Source organism: Metarhizium acridum (genome assembly GCF_019434415.1).
Source record: "Metarhizium acridum strain ARSEF 324 chromosome Unknown scaffold_1, whole genome shotgun sequence".
NCBI lineage: Eukaryota > Fungi > Ascomycota > Sordariomycetes > Hypocreales > Clavicipitaceae > Metarhizium > Metarhizium acridum.
Genome location: NW_027094015.1, coordinates 3,841,255 through 3,858,051, shown reverse-complemented (window position 1 = coordinate 3,858,051; position 16,797 = coordinate 3,841,255). Strand labels below are relative to the sequence as shown.

The 16,797-nt window shown below is 50.1% G+C and overlaps 7 protein-coding genes across 8 annotated transcripts; 2 read left to right on the top strand and 5 right to left on the bottom strand.

Moving 5' to 3' along the window:
- Positions 1–342: 342 nt before the first annotated feature.
- On the bottom strand, positions 343–1,038 carry J3458_001174 (uncharacterized protein; the record flags this gene model as incomplete). Its single annotated transcript, XM_007815322.1, has 1 exon — positions 343–1,038. One exon carries the CDS (start codon positions 1,036–1,038, stop codon positions 343–345), a length of 696 nt encoding a protein of 231 aa, XP_007813513.1.
- A 280-nt stretch (positions 1,039–1,318) lies between these two features.
- J3458_001173 (uncharacterized protein) lies at positions 1,319–4,872 on the bottom strand. Its single transcript, XM_007815321.2, has 3 exons — positions 2,582–4,872; positions 2,082–2,527; positions 1,319–2,026 (listed from the first exon to the last, which is right to left on the bottom strand). Exons 1-3 carry the CDS (start codon positions 4,778–4,780, stop codon positions 1,477–1,479), a joined length of 3,195 nt encoding a protein of 1,064 aa, XP_007813512.2. The 5' UTR covers positions 4,781–4,872; the 3' UTR covers positions 1,319–1,476.
- Positions 4,873–4,901: 29 nt separating this feature from the next.
- Positions 4,902–6,308, top strand: TSC10_1 (3-dehydrosphinganine reductase; the record flags this gene model as incomplete). The annotated part of the gene is made up of 2 exons (XM_007815320.2): positions 4,902–5,435; positions 5,532–6,308. 2 exons carry the CDS (start codon positions 4,902–4,904, stop codon positions 6,306–6,308), a joined length of 1,311 nt encoding a protein of 436 aa, XP_007813511.2.
- On the bottom strand, positions 5,243–10,680 carry J3458_001171 (uncharacterized protein). The gene is made up of 3 exons (XM_007815319.2): positions 10,597–10,680; positions 7,222–10,543; positions 5,243–7,167 (listed from the first exon to the last, which is right to left on the bottom strand). Exons 1-3 carry the CDS (start codon positions 10,600–10,602, stop codon positions 6,425–6,427), a joined length of 4,071 nt encoding a protein of 1,356 aa, XP_007813510.2. The 5' UTR covers positions 10,603–10,680; the 3' UTR covers positions 5,243–6,424.
- Positions 10,681–10,864: 184 nt separating this feature from the next.
- Positions 10,865–11,502, top strand: MIC10_1 (Mitochondrial inner membrane organizing system component). Its single transcript, XM_007815318.2, has 3 exons — positions 10,865–10,924; positions 10,988–11,075; positions 11,139–11,502. The coding sequence occupies exons 2-3, from the start codon at positions 10,998–11,000 to the stop codon at positions 11,337–11,339; spliced, it is 279 nt and encodes a 92-aa protein (XP_007813509.1). The 5' UTR covers positions 10,865–10,924; positions 10,988–10,997; the 3' UTR covers positions 11,340–11,502.
- On the bottom strand, positions 11,503–12,873 carry J3458_001169 (uncharacterized protein). Its single transcript, XM_066116578.1, has 2 exons — positions 11,921–12,873; positions 11,503–11,860 (listed from the first exon to the last, which is right to left on the bottom strand). Exons 1-2 carry the CDS (start codon positions 12,152–12,154, stop codon positions 11,567–11,569), a joined length of 528 nt encoding a protein of 175 aa, XP_065978461.1. The 5' UTR covers positions 12,155–12,873; the 3' UTR covers positions 11,503–11,566.
- A 163-nt stretch (positions 12,874–13,036) lies between these two features.
- On the bottom strand, positions 13,037–16,396 carry J3458_001168 (uncharacterized protein). 2 transcript variants are annotated; one of them, XM_007815316.2, is made up of 4 exons: positions 15,668–16,396; positions 14,543–15,588; positions 13,885–14,479; positions 13,037–13,823 (listed from the first exon to the last, which is right to left on the bottom strand). In XM_007815316.2, exons 1-4 carry the CDS (start codon positions 16,092–16,094, stop codon positions 13,666–13,668), a joined length of 2,226 nt encoding a protein of 741 aa, XP_007813507.2. In that variant the 5' UTR covers positions 16,095–16,396; the 3' UTR covers positions 13,037–13,665. The 2 variants fall into 2 exon arrangements, with proteins under 2 accessions (XP_007813507.2, XP_065978460.1); XM_066116577.1 differs by having other exon boundaries at positions 14,543–16,396.
- Positions 16,397–16,797: the final 401 nt, after the last annotated feature.

Genomic DNA, 16,797 nt, shown 5'->3' with positions numbered 1-16,797 from the left:
TTGGACATCTTCCTCGGCTTTTCCCCTCGGCAGATGTAAAGCTTGGGTTAATATTGCACTCGAATTGCGGCGTTTATGCTCAGTTTCTTTGTCACTCTACAGCACCCGTCACAAAGAGAAGGTTTGGGGAGACAAAGGCACAAAGGCCCAGTGGGAGAATGTGAAAGCAATTGAGATGTACTAGATTGAACACGTAGATCAAACACCCATTGTTGGAAGGGTACAAGGTATAATAGACGTTTCATCAGACGGGGGATCCTCCATTTTCGGCTCAAAAGCCATCAGTGCTTTCCTCATAGTCCCGGCCAAATGTATATGCCAGCAGCATCCCGATTCCCGACGTTACTCAGTGCCCTTATGAAAGTGGAGGAGCCGGGTCGCCAACATCACGCACGCCACGTATTCGAAGATCCATCCCCGATCACCTTCCATGAACATTGTCTGCTCTACGCTATCAAACCTCCCAAAAACTCTATCTGCAAATACACCATTGCCGTTATATGGCTTCCCCGGCCGTCTCTCGGAAAGCCTCCAGTTCCCACTGCCCCACGGGTCCTGCGCCCAAAGAAGGTACACGGTCGATTTCGGCCGCGGTTGGACAATATTTTTGACTCGACTGGTCCAGATCTTGAATTTATTCGTCTTGTTGGTTTCCAAAGGATATTGCGGCTGGGAGTCTGTTTCGGGCACAGAGAAGATGTCACATTCTATGTCCCCGCTGGACTTGAATGTCGCCTGCAACTTATAATCGTTGGCGTTGTCCTCGTCTTTTTCGATGGGAATGTCAATGAGAATTCTTTTAGACCCCGGCTTATATTCTGCAATCTGGAACTCCACCGACGGCTGGGGAGTCTCGGCCGCGGTTGTCGTATTCAACACCTCGATTGCTAAGGAGCCTGGCTTTTTTCCGGGATCGTAGAAGGACCTCATCACCATATGAACGTCCATCGTGTTCCAAGTGACGTTGTAACCCTGGCTGATCGTCTCCCCTTTGCCGGTTTTCTCCCTGAAGAGTTGAATATTGAATGCGCCAGCCATGGTTGCGGATTGAGCCCGGTGTAAGTGGTAGGTGCAAGTGGTGGCGGAAAGATATTTCCACGGGCATGAGAGTATGCAGGACCTCTCGCCATTTTAAAGACGAGTTGCCGAAAGCACACAGATCGTATGGCACCTATACTTCTTTGATAGAACAATGGCTTCTCGGTTCTCAGGCAGACATAAACACTTCACCTTGGAGCAGTGAACCGGACGTGTTTCGGCAACTCGAATGCCACAAGACACGAACAGCATGAAAGTACCTAGAGCTTTCTAATATAACATAACTTGATATTTACTAGTACTGCCGAAGACCACCCAAGGGGTATCTATGCAAAAAATCCGCCATTCCAAATCATCATGTCGTCATGTAGGACGACCTGGAGCACAAGAGGAGTTATTCACAGCAAAACGAGACGTTGGTTCGCGAGCCACCTTCTTTCACTTCCCATCTATGCCCTGCCTATCTCGCCGCCACTTCTCCACAAACTCCTCCATGTCCAAATGCAGCCTCAGCCCTTTCCCCGTCATGGTGTTATACACGGACCGCAATTCATCAGACTTCATATCCCGTATAAGGCCTCCAAACGCCTCCATCATAATATCCTTTGACCACGGACAGTGCCTCAGCCCCCTATAAAATAGATCCTTCACCTTTGACCGTAATTCCTTGTGCGCGTAGCTGAAGCGCAGATATGCTATCCACAGTCCAACGTTTGTCTTGCAGACATCGCTCGACAAGGCATGCTCAAACGCCGCCTTTGCAGTATTTGCATTCCCACGCGATATTTCATGTTCAATGGAAAATACCCGACTGCTTAAACAGTCGTGTTGCTTGATGAGGATCTTGTCGTAGAGCAATTGGCGGGTTTCGTCAATGACCCGCAAGCTGGAGTCAGCCCACTCTGTGAGCGAGAGAAAGATGGAGTTTCGGGGAAAGAAGTCGAGAAACCTTGATAGCTGTTCACGGAGATAGGTTCGGCGAAAGGGGCTATATACACTGTTAGCCCGGACATGGGAGAAACGAGACTTGGAGTCAAACTTGCCCTCGAGTTGCATTCAGGTACAGCAGTTGCGCCCCGAATTGGAGTATGCGCTCGTGTGAACGGGTATTTGCGTCCCCGCGCGATTTGAACTCTGCGGTTATGCCCTCGATGGCATTCATAGCAGCGGATATATTACCCTGTGCATCTGATGTCGGCTCGGCATTGCCTCCATCTGTCAGGTATGATAACAAGGTCAGACCCTCGACAAAGACCGCAGCATCATTGGCTCTTCCTTCATTCAAGCACTGATGAATGTTTGCAACAATTTCTTGTCTGGTCTTGAGAATGGATGCCGGTGAAATGCTGCCATGATCCGCCTGGGCTTGACGTAGAGACTTGTCAAAAGCAGAGCACAACCATGTAATAGCTAGCGTCCTGTTCCCTGCTTTCAACTCCTCCCAGCTAAGTGATTTGTGAAGCTGGAATCCTGGGGCGCCGACAGATAGCTAAGACGCAAAGGCTTTAGTAAATGGCCAACTCGTAAAAACGGCTGCACTTACCGATGGCGCTTCCATAGCCGATAGAAGCACTTTCTTCCCGACATCTACATTATCGTTGGCAAATTCTGCCAGGGCGTATGCGTTGTAGAGCTCAGCATTATTCGGATACTTCTTCAATAATGCCTTTGCCGGCTTCTTCACCAGTGGCGGTTCACTAGCGAAGCAAAGTCCAAGATAATAAAGAGCTAGGCTCTCTACTTCTGCTTCGTGAACCAATTGCTTCAATAGGTTTCTCACGAATGCCGTCTCGACGGTAAGGTTCATCAGGGATGAGCCGAAATACTGGAACCAGTCCGCTCGAGCAAAGAGGAGACCAGGGGAGTGTGCTGCATTGAGGACTCTGGAGAATGATGGAGGCTTCCTGCGAACTTCCTCGGGGTCATCTAACAAATTAGCCTGTCGCACAGCTGTACTTGTGACAATAGCGCTCGAAGTGTACTGGTCATCAAAGGCAAGTTCTGCCAGGGGTGTAGATCGAAACAACGGGGGCAATCCACAGAATATCAGCAAGGCGTCAAGGAGCAACTCTCCGGGCTCGCCCTGCAAGAGCCCATCCGGCACCATGAACAGCAAAGGCTCGATATCCGAAATCATGACTACTCGGAATGGGTCATCCTCTGTTCCATCATCCATTGTTCTCGCAGGTAATTTGGCACTTCGAGCCTGGCCCAGCTCATAATGTGCCCACGCTTTGTAGGCATCTCTTGTCGCAATATCCGCGACTGGATTCTCCGTCCGCGGCTCTGGAGCTTCCACCTTCCCACCACTTGATATATAATATTTCCAGCCTTTGGCGTTCTCCTCTCCCAGTCGTGGGACCTCGCTCTCCCAGAAATCTCGAAATGCCTCCACATCAGTTCCAGGGATCTCTGGGCCGCCCCTGAAAAAATTAATCTCCAGCAAAGCTTGCCACGCTGCCACAGCTAGCTCCTTGTATCCAGAGTCATGCATAAATCTTGTTGTCCGCAAAAAAACATATATAGCTTCGTCCCAGTGTTTTTCTTGTGTGCCGGCCCGTGATAGGACAGCGCGCAACCTATCCAGTAGCATTTGCTTGACATCCTCATACTGAAAGGTGGAAATATTAGACATGGCAAAGTCCACATGCGCCCTCCATAGCTCAAAGTTGTTTTCCACTTCTTTCTCAATTTCTGACCACTTCTTTGCAGCAAGCTTGCTCGGCCAGATCTTCATCCCTTCGCGCATAAGACGGACAAGCACAATTTCTCGATCCTCAGCTACAACAGCATTAGAAAGAGCCGATTCAAGCATGTCGACTTTAATCTCAGAGAAACTGTGCGCCGTGTTCGCCGTCGTTCGCTCATCAATTGTCCCGCCTGCCCGCTGCAGGTCATCCTGATGGTCTACCAATTCCATCCAAGCGTCAATATCTCCTGGATGGTCTTTGACCTGCCTGTTCAGTTGAATAGATTTCCACTGAAGCGGGTTATCATGCTCCAGGTCCACTACTTCGTCCTCAGACCCCGAACTGTCGTGGTCAGACTCAAGTACCGCCTTGGCCTTGGCTTTTCCTTCAATAGATCTGTACGATGGACCTTCATCCTCTTCAGATTCCGAACCTCGCTCATCTTGCTTCCTCTTTTTGGAACTCTCAACAGCCAGGAATGCGTCATCCTTATCACAATCCGACGCCCTTGCCCGAAGTCTGATCGGGTCACGCGTCGGACGAAATGATTTGGACCGCAATCCGTCCTTGTCAAAAAATCCCAGTCCTTCGCCTGGGAACCGGAGACTGAATTGGTCCCTTGGACCGTCGCGATGAATGACAAGTCTACCAGCGGTGCCGAGGACTCTACCGCCCCCATAGCGATGATAGGCTGGGACTTTGGCGCGATCAATACCGTACTTTGATATGAGACGGTCTCCTTTGGTGTCGAAAACGAAAGCCGATGAAGTGGACGAAGTGGTTTTTTCAAGCAGTGCCTTTGGGCCTTGCGCTGGCTCTTGTGGTGGTTCAGCTTGCCTCTCTCGATGTCGGGAGGACCGCTCCTCTCTTCGGCGAGAGTCATTGCTGTGGTGAGAGCGATGACGCTTATCTCGGTGTCTGTCCCTTGATGGACTCTTTTCTCTTTGTTTTCCTCCGCTGCCATCGGCCTTTGTAGGTCTTGCCGGATCCCTGGCTTTGAACGAAGAGAACTTGGGCACGACGAGCTTTGTGTCGCTCTCGCTGTCCGACATGGCTATTAATGCCACGACTGCGGTGCAGACACCTGGCTGAGAACTTGCACTTTCCGCATATACATGAAAGATCAACCCTTAACCAAAGTGCCGATATATATTTGTCTAAATCATTTTTGGCATGTTGAGGGCGTGGCGCGACGTCAAGCAAGCAGACCCACTTCTGCAACCCCAGCTGGGACCAGACACCAAGGAATATGATTATGAGCACTTTCGTCCTCAGCTCCACCCGGACTCGAATTCTCAACATGTCTTCAAATCGCAACATATACTCTTTGTAAATAGAAAGGAGCTTCTTGGCCACCTAGTGCCTGCTGCTCCTCAGCTAGCCCCCCTTCATGGACCACTTCGCAGCACTTACTTCTTCCCCTTGGACACTGATCCCGACTACCCTCGTAATCCTACTCGCATTCTCAATCACAATGGGTCTCTTCTCGGGGAACAAGATGCCCGTCGCGGGAAAGGCAAGTCTATCGTCCAGCTACCACCCTGCTGCTGCCACCAGCTCCTAACCCGTCTCCAGACGGTCCTCATCACAGGCGGATCCGAAGGCATGGGCCTCTCTGTCGCACAACAGCTCGCCGCCAAAGGAGCCAACATCATCCTCGTTTCCCGAAGCACCGCCAAGCTCGAAGAAGCTCTCAAAACCGTCAGAGTACGCACCTGCGCCTCGCTCTCTCATTCTTTGCGCGGACCCGCCACGATGAGGACGCAAAAGTCAAAAAACAACATCCGACTGACACTATTATAGGCATCAGCAAAGGACCCCAGCCAACGATTCCACCACATCACCGCCGACGTATCCTCCCCCTCTTATGCGGCACCTCTCGTCGCCGCCGCCACAGCGTGGAACAACAACCAAACACCCGACATCGTCTGGTGCTGCGCGGGCACATCCGCGCCCCAGCTCTTCGCAGAAATGGAAATGGACTCCCTCCGACACCATATGGACGTCAACTTTTACGGAACCGCCGAAATGTCACACGCCATCTTGAGAGCCTGGCTGTCGCCTTCGGCCCCCGTCGCGCCCGAGCCCAAGCATCTCATCATGACTACCTCCGCAGTAGCACTGTACACTATCCCTGGATATGCGCCCTACGCACCCTCGAAATGGGCCCTGAGAGGCCTCGCAGACACCCTCTCGCAGGAAGTCATGATGTATCCGCAGAATGTCAAGGTCCACGTCGTGTATCCCGGGACGATTTTGTCACCGGGATTCGTGCGCGAGGAACAAGTGAAGCCGGAAATTACCAAGATTCTAGAAGCGTCGGACCCGAGGCAGACACCAGACGAAGTCGCCGCAGCGTCAATCAAGGGATTGGAGAATGGCGATTACTTCGTCACGGTGAACTGGCTCGGGAACTTGATGAGGCTGGGCATGCTGGGGGGTTCGTTCAGGAATAACTGGGTTGTTGATACGCTCGGCGCATGGCTGGTTGCCATTATATGGATCTTTGTGCAGCCTGATTTGCATGGGAAGATTAGAGCCTATCGCAAGAAACACGGGCATCCTAGCGCACGCACATGACAAAAAAAGCTTATGGGGCTTGATGGGGGAAGAGTAAAATAAAAACCTTCGCCAGTGGCGGAAAGACGCTGATGCTATTGTATTGAGATACCCTAATATAGTCTATAATTTCGTTCTCAAACGCCGCTCCATTTACCGAATTTGACATATCTCTTGAACATTTCTCGTAATATCGCTCTGCCACTACTATCCATAGTGTCGTTGAGAATCTTTCTTCCTTCGGGTGGCGTAATGTCGAAGATGGAATTCATAGCCTCTTCAAGCGCATCACGTACTTCTGTTGACACGCTCGTTTCGAGCTGCAGTTTGACATAGTGTACCAGAATGAGGTACATGTGTCGGCCGGCAGATCGCTTGGCGGCATCGGTAGCTGAGTCCAGCGAACTGTGGAGCTGCGAACGGGAGACAGCTCCGGCGGTAGGCTCGCAAATCAGGGTGATAAGACGGGCGTACAACTGGGCCTTGGCTTCTTGACTCAAGTTATCTGTTGTTGTGGAGTGCTGTTGACTCTTAATGAGACTCTGGAGCAAGGCCTGCAACGTGCTTAAGAGCAGATGGAAACGCCCTTCAAGCCGCAAACGGTGCTTCTTAATAATTACTTCGACCAGTTTGCAAAGCCAAGGATAGGATGTAGTGCTCTCGTCGGCATTACGGTTTGATGTGAGATCAGATACAGTGCTCAGGGTAATTTCAATGTTCCATTGGCTCATCGACTGCGGCCGTTTCTCTAGAAGAGCTCGCAGGATGCGGCAGATGACGTTGGAATTGGATGGTTTGCGCAGAAGCAAAGAGGTCAGGTCACTGTGGACCATGCTGAGATTGAACCCGTCATCAGTCTGAAGCTGGAAGTCGGATGATTCTGGAAATTTTGTTAGGATGTTGGCCTAGCAATCAGCGAAGCGAATGGACCTACCAATAATTTGATTCGCCAGGTACTCAATGGCGAGCAACTGACCATCCGTATTACAGCCTCCTTTCAGCTCACCCAGCAGTTCTCTCAAGTATGCCAATTTCGACACGCCGTCCATGTTAGTAGACACAGATTCGACAAGCTCCCTGAGCACCACCTCTCGCATACGGTGAGGCACATTTTTCAGCTCGTCAAAAGTGGTTGGATGCGATATCTCAAGCTTGCCTGACAAGTACGCGCGGAGAAATGTTTGAATCTTCCATGCTCGCAAATCGCCATCCTGCATCGCCTGTTTAGTTCTTTTTTCTAGTTTTCTTATGGAAGATGACTTGAAGTCGTTTTTATCAGGGAACTCCGTGGCTGCAGCGGCATTCACAGCGGCCATAATGCTCATATCGATGGGCAGACTAGAGCGCTCCAGTAACTTCTTTTCCGAGACACACAATTTGATGACTTTCGTGATGCATTTCGATAAACCGTGTCGTGTCATGGTCAATAAAAGCGTAGAATCCGGGTTTGATTTGGTGTTTACAGATTGAGCAAGCTCAGTACCGAGGGATTTGAGTAGAGTTATGTGAAGGGCTGGCAAGTCAAGCTTATAGTCACTACTCCCATCAGCTTGCTTCTCGCAATTCGACACGAATGTAGTTGCTTCGCGGAAGTACTTGGTACTTCGCTCATCGACGTGGCCTGCCATTTGCTTTATGACTAAAGATGCCATGTGAGAAAACCTGTCAATGACCTCTAGGATTGTCTCGATGCTGTCTTCCGGTGCCATCGAAAGATGGGACAACGTCTCAGATGCGTCCACTAAGTCTGAGAATCGCATGCCCTCGTGAAAAGTAGGTCGTTTCATAATCTTGCATATCAGGCCTAGTACCAGCTTCCAACTGTTCACATCGTCCTTGGTGGCAGGCTCTGTCATCATCGACTGTCGCTTAGCCAGTATCGTCATGAGCCTTTCTCGCCGATCGCGATCGAAGCAGTCTAAAGGGATACCTGATAGCGCTCTCATCCACATTTGCCCTTTTTCACCTGGCCAGTTCTTCTCCTTACCAGACTCGTCAAAAGCCGTAAGTAGGCGATCAACTAGACCGTGCACAAGCTTCTTCTCACTGAGATTGGTCTCATTCCGTATCAATGCCGCCCAAAAAGTAGCCAATCCGTCTGTGCTCAATTTGCGCGATGCAAATACTTCACCAAGTGCGGGCGGCAATTCGCTTGTCTTAGACATGTAGAGTTTGTTGAATCGGCTGGAACCGTTCAATAACCAGGCAATGTACTGCTCACATCCATGCTCTTCATTGAATACCGCTTCACTACCCAAGTCAAGCGCCATTAATAATTGGGAACTTTTCAGAACACGGGTAGAGCTCATTTCAACCGCGAGTCTTTTCGTGAATGCTTCAGCCAAGCCTGCAGGCTCTTCGATCCAAGGTCCATCAGGGGACACAGAATCCCAAATCTTGTAGCAGCACCTGGAGGCTTCGTACGCTTCCGCGGACAGAATTGGCGATTTTCCCAAAGCCTTGGTAAGACGCTTTTTCACCGCGGCCCAGATTCCTTGCCTTTCATCTGGAGCCACGCACGAAACAGTCATTGACACAACTCGCCATCGTAAAGCCGTCAAAGAAGTAGAAGCCTTCAAACCATCCACCAAATCGAACAGCTGCCGCCCAATGGCATCGACGTATTGTTCATTGTGCAATGCCTGAGCAACAGTAGATGCGAATAATACAGTCGCTTGGGCATTGGATTTTGATGAATTTTCCTTCACCCATGCAACAACCTCGCTCAGACGCTGAGGAGGCATTTCAGCCTCAATAATGGAAGTAAGCGAGTCCTTTTGAGACCGCTCATGAAGAAAAGTAATCCAAGCTGAGTCTGCATGAAAATTCTGTCTCTCGGCATTCGAAAGTTGCTGAAACCATAACCGCAAGAAGCTTGGCAGGTCTCGATGAGTGCGGAAACCATCTTTAATCGCCCCAATCACTTCCACAATTGCCGTTTTATTGGTCTCGTCCTTGTCTTCTTTGATGATTCTGTCACATATCTCTTTTCGCAACTCAATACCGTCGTCAGATATTTGGAATACATCTGTTTCGCACTGAGCAATCTTTGACACCAAGGACCAGCGGGTACTGTCGTCTTGTAAGGCGTAATCTCGACACACACGACGCAGGTCATCTACTCCAACTGGGGCGGAATTTCTCAATGCTTGCTCCAAAATACTCTCCATGAGAATGTTACGATCTTGTCTCTTGGTGATTTCCAGCTCAACGGTCTGAAACGTTTCTTTAATCCACGCAACATTGTCCTTGCGAAGTCCACTGTCGGCTACATCCTTGTATGTGCTCGATGCGATGAAGTACAGCGCAGGAGCGGCCAGGTGAACTGTACCTTGGCATACCTGCAGAGCAGTTGTAAAAGCTTCGAGAGTTCGATGATTGATGAAGGCGCCTCGTGCAGGGAGAGCAAAGTTGCGACGCATGAATGTCCGCATATCCGACGACCATCTCTCTTTCAGGTTATCGCGTACCTGAGCGCAATTTGCAGAAGAAGAAAACGACCCAATATTTGCTAGAATGACTGACGCAGGTCGGAACAAGTACATTGCCACATTCAAGACATCATCCGTGCCCTGGAGATGAAGGTCCCAAACTGATGCAGTTGTTTGAATCCAATCGTCGCACCCTTTTATTTGGTCGCACAAGTCGCTGGATAAGAGATTTTCGCATACTTTAAATGCCGGCGCTACAATTGCTGTGGCGTCCGCAGCCGATGTACAGAAGAGAGATTTGATATGTTCTGCTCCAATTTTGTCTCGCGAGAATCTCTCCAAGGTGTTGTCTAAGCGATTTAACAGTGACTTCACTGCAATGAACAGAATCTGAGCCGTCTCCAGGCACCCATTTATGCTTCGCAGAGCGTCGACCGAGTAGGCGATGTGTGTCGAACGCTTTCTTTTAGTCGGAGGAGTTTCTTCAGTAGAGCCAACTGGCTTCGAGACATCTTTTAGCGTCTGTTGCAGAACCGCCATAAATTTCCTGTCCGCGAGCGATTTTGCCAGAGAAAACAACGGGATTCTTTGGAAGACGCAGTCGAGAATCGTCCAAGTGAGAGGGTACCGGCGCAACGTCTCGGCCGCTTCCGAAGTGCCGTTCATGGATTTCAACAGCCACCGTAAGCTGCTTTCTTCTGCAGCATGAAACTGGTTATCCGCTGCCGCAGCTAGGAAGTTCCAAAGCTGCTGAAGGTTTTGACCATTGTCTCCAGGGCCATTTTGGTCCAGACCTCTGACGGTCTTGATGAGGTCCGTGTTATCCTGCCTAGTTAGCACAAACAATTTGTCTCCTAGGGGAAAAAAAAAGCTCTTACCATCATCAGCTGTCAGGGCCATTCAACCCATGCGCCTTTATAATTATAAAACCCAAGGCCGCCAGAATGCTCTGAACATTCAGCGTTGCTCGTGGAAAAAGACCAAGTGCTCTGCCCCACGGTGTCTTTCGCTGCAGCTGCAAGCCAAAATTTCCCAAAATTCTGCCGCCCGATACAAAACCCACATGCCTGGGACAAGTCTTCACCGCCTTCGGGTAACTGAGCCATTGGCCGACTGGTTTTCGTAACAATTGACATCAGAGTATCGCCGACGTCGAAGCTGCCTGTAGCTCCAATCACAGTACATTGGCACAAATTCCGCAAATACGTAAGTCGCCCGAGTCGCCGGTCGATCTCATGACCTCCAGAAATCTCACGCGCCAACACTCAGTCTATTCACCATGCCCGAATCCGCCCCTGCTGCAGCTTCTCCGAGCGCCATTTCCCGACCCGTCAGCGAGGCCCTCCTCAACGAGAAGGTATTTATTTCACAGCAAGCATACGCGATAAGGTGAATCGTAAGATCTAACGTCAAGGCATAGTGGGATCGCTGCCTGTCCAACCTCCTCGTTAAGTCTACCCTTGGTCTCGGTTTCGGTGTCGTCTTTTCTGTCCTCTTGTTTCGACGACGAGCCTGGCCTGCCTTCGTTGGTGCCGGTTTTGGTGCTGGACGAGCCTACGAGGAGTGCAACATCAATTTGAAACTGGCGGCACGCGACCTCAAGAAACAGCAGCAACCATAGACTTTAACCGGTAAAATCTGACGACACTTCGTCAATGTACAAACACAACAGATGGACGACGGTGGGAAAATGGAGCAAGCAAGATAGATTACGGCATGTGTTGTTTATAAATATGAGCCATTTTATAGGCGGCTAGCCTAATTTGCCAAATTTCTGTACACCATCTAAGGAACGGACTTCGTCATCCCGAGTCTGCCGCGAGTGATATCGCCCAATTTCCCAGGTCTTCAGTGTTCAGAGTCATCAGAATCCTGCGCCTCCAAATCGCAACTATCGCCATGAACTATTGCTCTCTCAGGTCTCTTTTTTACACATCCTCCCTTTCGATCTCTGCCGGTGCTCGAGGCCGGCGACTCCAGCAGGTCATGCCAGTTGGAGACATCATCTAACATGTGCGTGGACAAGCCATGGTCTGTTTCGTCATTCAAGGTCGTAGTGTTGTATAGCATGGAGTCTGTGCTTTCGATATACCGTTGCCTTGGGACATCGCCGTAATCAGGCATATCCAACGTCAGGAATTGCTTCAAAATTGTCAGCTTCTTTCTGACTTCTTCAGCAATTGACACGCTTCGTCGACGAACATTATCAAAGAAACCTTCGTCTTGGCCCCGTGCTAACGGGCCAGCATCCCATCTCTCATTCCAGTATCCTCCCCATGGCGTAGCTCTGTTTCGTGAAAGAGGTGCGTTCGTATGTGTTAGGCTGACGCAGACGAGAATGAAGACGCCAAAGAAAAGAACGAGCACAAGAACGCCGGCAGCCAGTAGTATAATTTCTAGTCTGCTTTGTTCTATGGAATGCGTGGCAGGCGACATTTAGGTATAGTATCCTTTATTTTGTTATTTGCTATTATTCCGCGTGGCCGATTCGAGCAAATGCAATGGATATATCAAGTCACGTCGTCGGATCAACTCAAATGTAGGAAGCGCGCCGTCGAACCGCACTGCAAGGGTCATTTCATCTGCAGCTTGTCGAATGACACGTATCTGTACGGCTAATAATACACGATTAAAATATACTTTGTAGGGGCGTGGGCTAAGGATAAAGTAGTGTTGGAAGCGATGCTGGCTCGATAGAGCCGGCGTTCTTCAAATATTGAACAAGGTCGAGCAGCCCTAATGAGCCGTACACCCAAGTACAAAGGGCAAGAACCAATCCTTCCAGGCAGCAACACAGTCACAGCAAGCGGTAGTTGAAATTGACTTTCCTCGCCGGTTCTTGCACACCATGGAACCGTGACAGTCACCTTAACTCTGCATCTCCACGCCACAAATATTTCATGACACAAACTACTGGTGACTCTACGAACCAGTTGGCATCTCAACAAGGCACCAGACAGTAACATCAGCAAGTCCAAGCCTGGATTCCTCTCCTTGCATCGAGAGCATGTCGGAAACACCACAGATCAGAGAGAAGATGCTCTTCTCACCGGGTAAATAAAAAAGGCAGTAAAATCCGTTACTCTAGCACGCAAATATGACCGGTAGCAAGTTGACGATTCATTACCGGTTGATTAATCGTGCACGAATGTAGTGTGTTTGGAAAAACAAAAGAAGAAAAGAACATGGAGCGGCGCAGCAGGCAAAAAATGAAATGCAGATCTTGTCATCACGTGATGTGGTCCACCCGCTGCTAATACGAAATTCTCGTGCGGCAGTCCCTCCCAGACTTTCTCTCTCCCTCACATCATTCTACGATACTGCCCTCTGACGAATCCGTCAAGTTAGGCTCGGTTGACCAAATTTTTCATTTCGATAACGCAAAGGACTTGCGAGTGCAATTCTGGCTTTTCAATGCCTTGATTTTGGGCTGAGTCGGCATTGGAACTGAAACATTGGCGCCGTCTCAACTTGACATTTACTACGGGAATTTTTTTAATTTTTTTTTTTTGCTTTATTTCTCGAAGAGAAGCGTGATAACCCACAATTTGCCTACACCTCGCTGCTTTTCAATGCGCAAGCGTGTAACTTTTCTTTTCGTTCGTACGTGGGAGAACAAGCCAAGGTCTAGACAACCAGTCCGCTCCACCCTGAAGGCATAGACGCAGTGTGACTTCAGGACTAAAATCGGGCAAACATGTCATTGACGCTGTGTAGTGTGTATCTGTAAATGCAAAGTCCGCTATCATTACATCGTCGTCTTAACTCCAAGCTGTAGCCATCTATTGCAAATCCCAAGTAGTTGGCTGTGCCAATTCTTTCGCAGCCAGTAGGACAAGGCGATCATTGAACAGCCGCCAAACATTTCCTACATCTGGCCCTGATAAAATATGGCGTAGTTTGTAAGAACTGTTCCAAATTTAGTCGCCATCAAGCCAGATACAACGCTAGATCTTGCCACCAAAAATTACATTCTCATCTGTAAACGACAGTAAAAACTTGGCCACCAATCGCCCCGTGTAAAGAAACGAGCTATCTATGGGGTGTGTGCTCTCGCCCCTATCCAGAATAATTTCGTCGTCGGCAAGGAACTGCATATCTTGCCCTGCAACCAGTTAGCACCGTCGGCATGTACAAAGCCACAGTCGTAAAAGTACAAGACTTACAATCTTCGCCCGCAAACAACTCCCTCATACTCCGAACCATCTCAACTGCGGGCCCATCCAGTTCTCCACGCGACTCGAAACTCTCATCAAACAGGGGATTGAAGCTTTTTGTATTCGCATCCCTCGCATGCGTCTGATAGATATTGTGAAACTGATATGCAAACTGCTTAAACGGCATATTCTCCAGCTCCTTGCAAATATGCAACGCAAACTCCCGCTTGTAATCTGGCGGCGACATGTTCCGCATATTGATCTCGTTTTGGTAAATGACGAAATTCTCGGCCGTCGTCTCCACGGCTTCCATGAAGAGGCAGAGGACGAGGAAGGCCGCGGTGCAGGGGGCCCACTCGCGACGGTGCTTGGGCTTCAGGGACTTGGAGAAGAGTTCGAAGATGACTTGCATTTCACGGAGGATGAGCCCGTCGATGAGGGACTTGATTTGACGAGCGAGCACGCGCGGGGTTATAAAGGGCGTGTTTTGGGGCACAAGGCCCGACGGCTGGAGAGCAAGGATGGATTTGGGCGTTATGCAGAGGTGCCGGGTCATGATGTAGTGCATTGCGTAGATGGACAGAGCGCGTTTGACCATTGGGGACTTTTGCAGTCTGTTAGTTTCTGATACATGGTACTAGAGGGAGGACGAGTTGGTTAGACCTACATCGGATTGTTTGGCATATGTCTGCACAATTCTTAATATCTTGACCGGCAACTGCGTCGACCTCACCGAGTCGGTAACCTGCTCCGCATAAAACGGCTCGTTTATAACGTCCGCCACGTACGCCTTGACCTTCTTCCTCAAATCATCCCTCTGGGCCGTGGTGTTGAACTCGAGTCCAATCGGCGCCGAACCATTCGCCTGGAGGTTCTGACTTCCACCCTGCGGGTTCGTATGCCAGTGCTGCAAGACATCGCACGTCTTGGCCGTGAGAAACTTGGCCTTGACGCTCAGCACCGCCGAGAACCTCAGTCCACAGAACAGCTCAACCTCGCACGGTTGTGGCACACCGCGCACCACGAAGCCGTCGACATTGTCTTTCAAAAACTTGACCATCTCACCCTTCTTGAAGTGCGCTCTGATAAACTCCGGGAACAAAACGGGGATGAAATCTTGAAACTGCCAACACACCACCTGGGGAACATGCAGCATCAGCCGTTTGCAGTGCTTGCAGGGCCGCTCCTTGTCGCACTTCACTTTCCGGCTATGGCAGCAGAAACAGGCACCGACACGGCGGACCTGCAGGGCGTTTTCTTTTGTCTCATCCGCCAGAGGTCCCTTACGGCCGCGTTGTGTGGCACGCATTGCTTCGAAGCATTCGAAGGGGTTAGGACGACCGGCGTGAGCAGTAATAGAGTTAGGCGTCACGATGACGAATTTTCCGGAATGTGAGTCGGCGATCTTTTTGGTCTTCATCTCGATCTTGGCATCCTTGACCTTGCGAAGGGCGATGGGAGATTTGGAGAATTCAGATTTGATAGTTGGTGATTTTGGACTGGATCCTGTAGGAGATGACGATGTGTTGCTGTTGGTTGTGGTGTTGGAGGAGGAGACGAATTCCTCAAAAGGAAGTACGTGGTTGCTTGCTGCAGCAGGGCTTGTTTCTGTCCATGATGTGATGGTTGGGTCCGTGTGGAATAGAGATGGTGTGAAGTCAGTTGTGGTGGTCTGTTCATTTGTGAAGAAGTTGCTCATAAACGGCGCCATATCTATCACATCATTAGATATCACAATCACATCTTCATCACCGGCACCCAGATCCGCAGCGCCGGAGATGGACACACTCACCATTCAGCTCCTGCTGCGACAAGCCCCCATCAGCAAACGAGTACTCCTGCAGCGTCAAAAAGCCCCCATTCCCACTGCCACCCGCAGTTGCATTTTCACTTCCCTGCACAAGCCCAGCAGGGCCGTCAGACGTTCCAAACCCTTCTTGCCCGGCAAACGAGGTCCCCGCCGGTAGAAACAAGGTCTGGTCCATTTCCACCAAACTCAACGGCGAAACCGACGCCTGTGGCGGCGTCAAGTGCGCATGCGTGTGTCCGACAATAGCATACCCATTCAAACTACCACTCGCAGGACTCGGGAGAAACCCTACTGATCCAGAGGCCGATGCGCCGCTTGAGTAGTCTACATATTGCCATGATTCGTCGTCTGTGTTATCAAAGTCGTACGGTGATGTATGCGGGGATGTGTGAGATGTGACGGAGGCCATGGTTTCGTTCTCAGCTGGGGGATATCCTCTCTTTGATACGCCCTCTGAATATCTCTTCCCTGGGTTTTTAAAGTATTCTCGTTTGGGTTTTGGGTCACCGAGAGACTCTTTCGACAAGGAGGCAAGTGAGAGTAAGCGCAGCTTCACGCCATTCGTCCGATTGACCGCGCAGAAAAGCAGCGCAGCAATTCACGAATCGGAGCCTCCACGGTATACGCTCTCGCATGCGACAGTTGGAAAAATGTAAATGTGAAAAATGCAGGATTAAGATGGACTTTAAGGAAGCCATTCCACTCTTCCACCCGCAGTCGCCTCATCGGTTTCTAAATGGCGCTATACCTGATTGGAATACCGAACGACTGGGGTGAGGTGAGAACCTGCGGGATGATCGACCACCCACATTGTGTGTCAGGGCCACATGCAGCTTTACGGCTCTCTGACCGATGGGACTGTTTGGTGGCCGAGTGTGGGCTGAGCCGTAATTGAAAAAGCCCGCTGACTGACGGAGTGGCTACACCTCCAGACTCGCATTGCATCTCACATCACCGTGTACCCACAGCTATGCTTTGCGCAAGTTTAATGGAGACCGGGACTATTGGGAAATGCTTGCATTTAAATACAACTCTAAACAAAAACCAGACATCGAGGCCGTTGTGACAGCAGGCAAACAACAACGAATGAACCCGCTTCTCTCATCAACTAA

Coding starts and splice junctions, on each gene's coding strand:
- J3458_001173 (XM_007815321.2), bottom strand. CDS start 4,780: ATGTCGGACAGCGAGAGCGACACAAAGCTCGTCGTGCCCAAGTTCTCT. Junction 2,528..2,581: donor CGGCTATGGAAGCGCCATCG/GTAAGTGCAGCC, acceptor TTTGCGTCTTAG/CTATCTGTCGGCGCCCCAGG. Junction 2,027..2,081: donor TACCTGAATGCAACTCGAGG/GCAAGTTTGACT, acceptor CAGTGTATATAG/CCCCTTTCGCCGAACCTATC.
- J3458_001171 (XM_007815319.2), bottom strand. Junction 7,168..7,221: donor CCTGGCGAATCAAATTATTG/GTAGGTCCATTC, acceptor CAAAATTTCCAG/AATCATCCGACTTCCAGCTT.
- MIC10_1 (XM_007815318.2), top strand. CDS start 10,998: ATGCCCGAATCCGCCCCTGCTGCAGCTTCTCCGAGCGCCATTTCCCGA. Junction 11,076..11,138: donor AGGCCCTCCTCAACGAGAAG/GTATTTATTTCA, acceptor GTCAAGGCATAG/TGGGATCGCTGCCTGTCCAA.
- J3458_001169 (XM_066116578.1), bottom strand. CDS start 12,154: ATGTCGCCTGCCACGCATTCCATAGAACAAAGCAGACTAGAAATTATA. Junction 11,861..11,920: donor ACGAAGGTTTCTTTGATAAT/GTTCGTCGACGA, acceptor ACAATTTTGAAG/CAATTCCTGACGTTGGATAT.
- J3458_001168 (XM_007815316.2), bottom strand. CDS start 16,094: ATGGCCTCCGTCACATCTCACACATCCCCGCATACATCACCGTACGAC. Junction 14,480..14,542: donor CATATGCCAAACAATCCGAT/GTAGGTCTAACC, acceptor AGACTGCAAAAG/TCCCCAATGGTCAAACGCGC. Junction 13,824..13,884: donor GTTGTTTGCGGGCGAAGATT/GTAAGTCTTGTA, acceptor AACTGGTTGCAG/GGCAAGATATGCAGTTCCTT.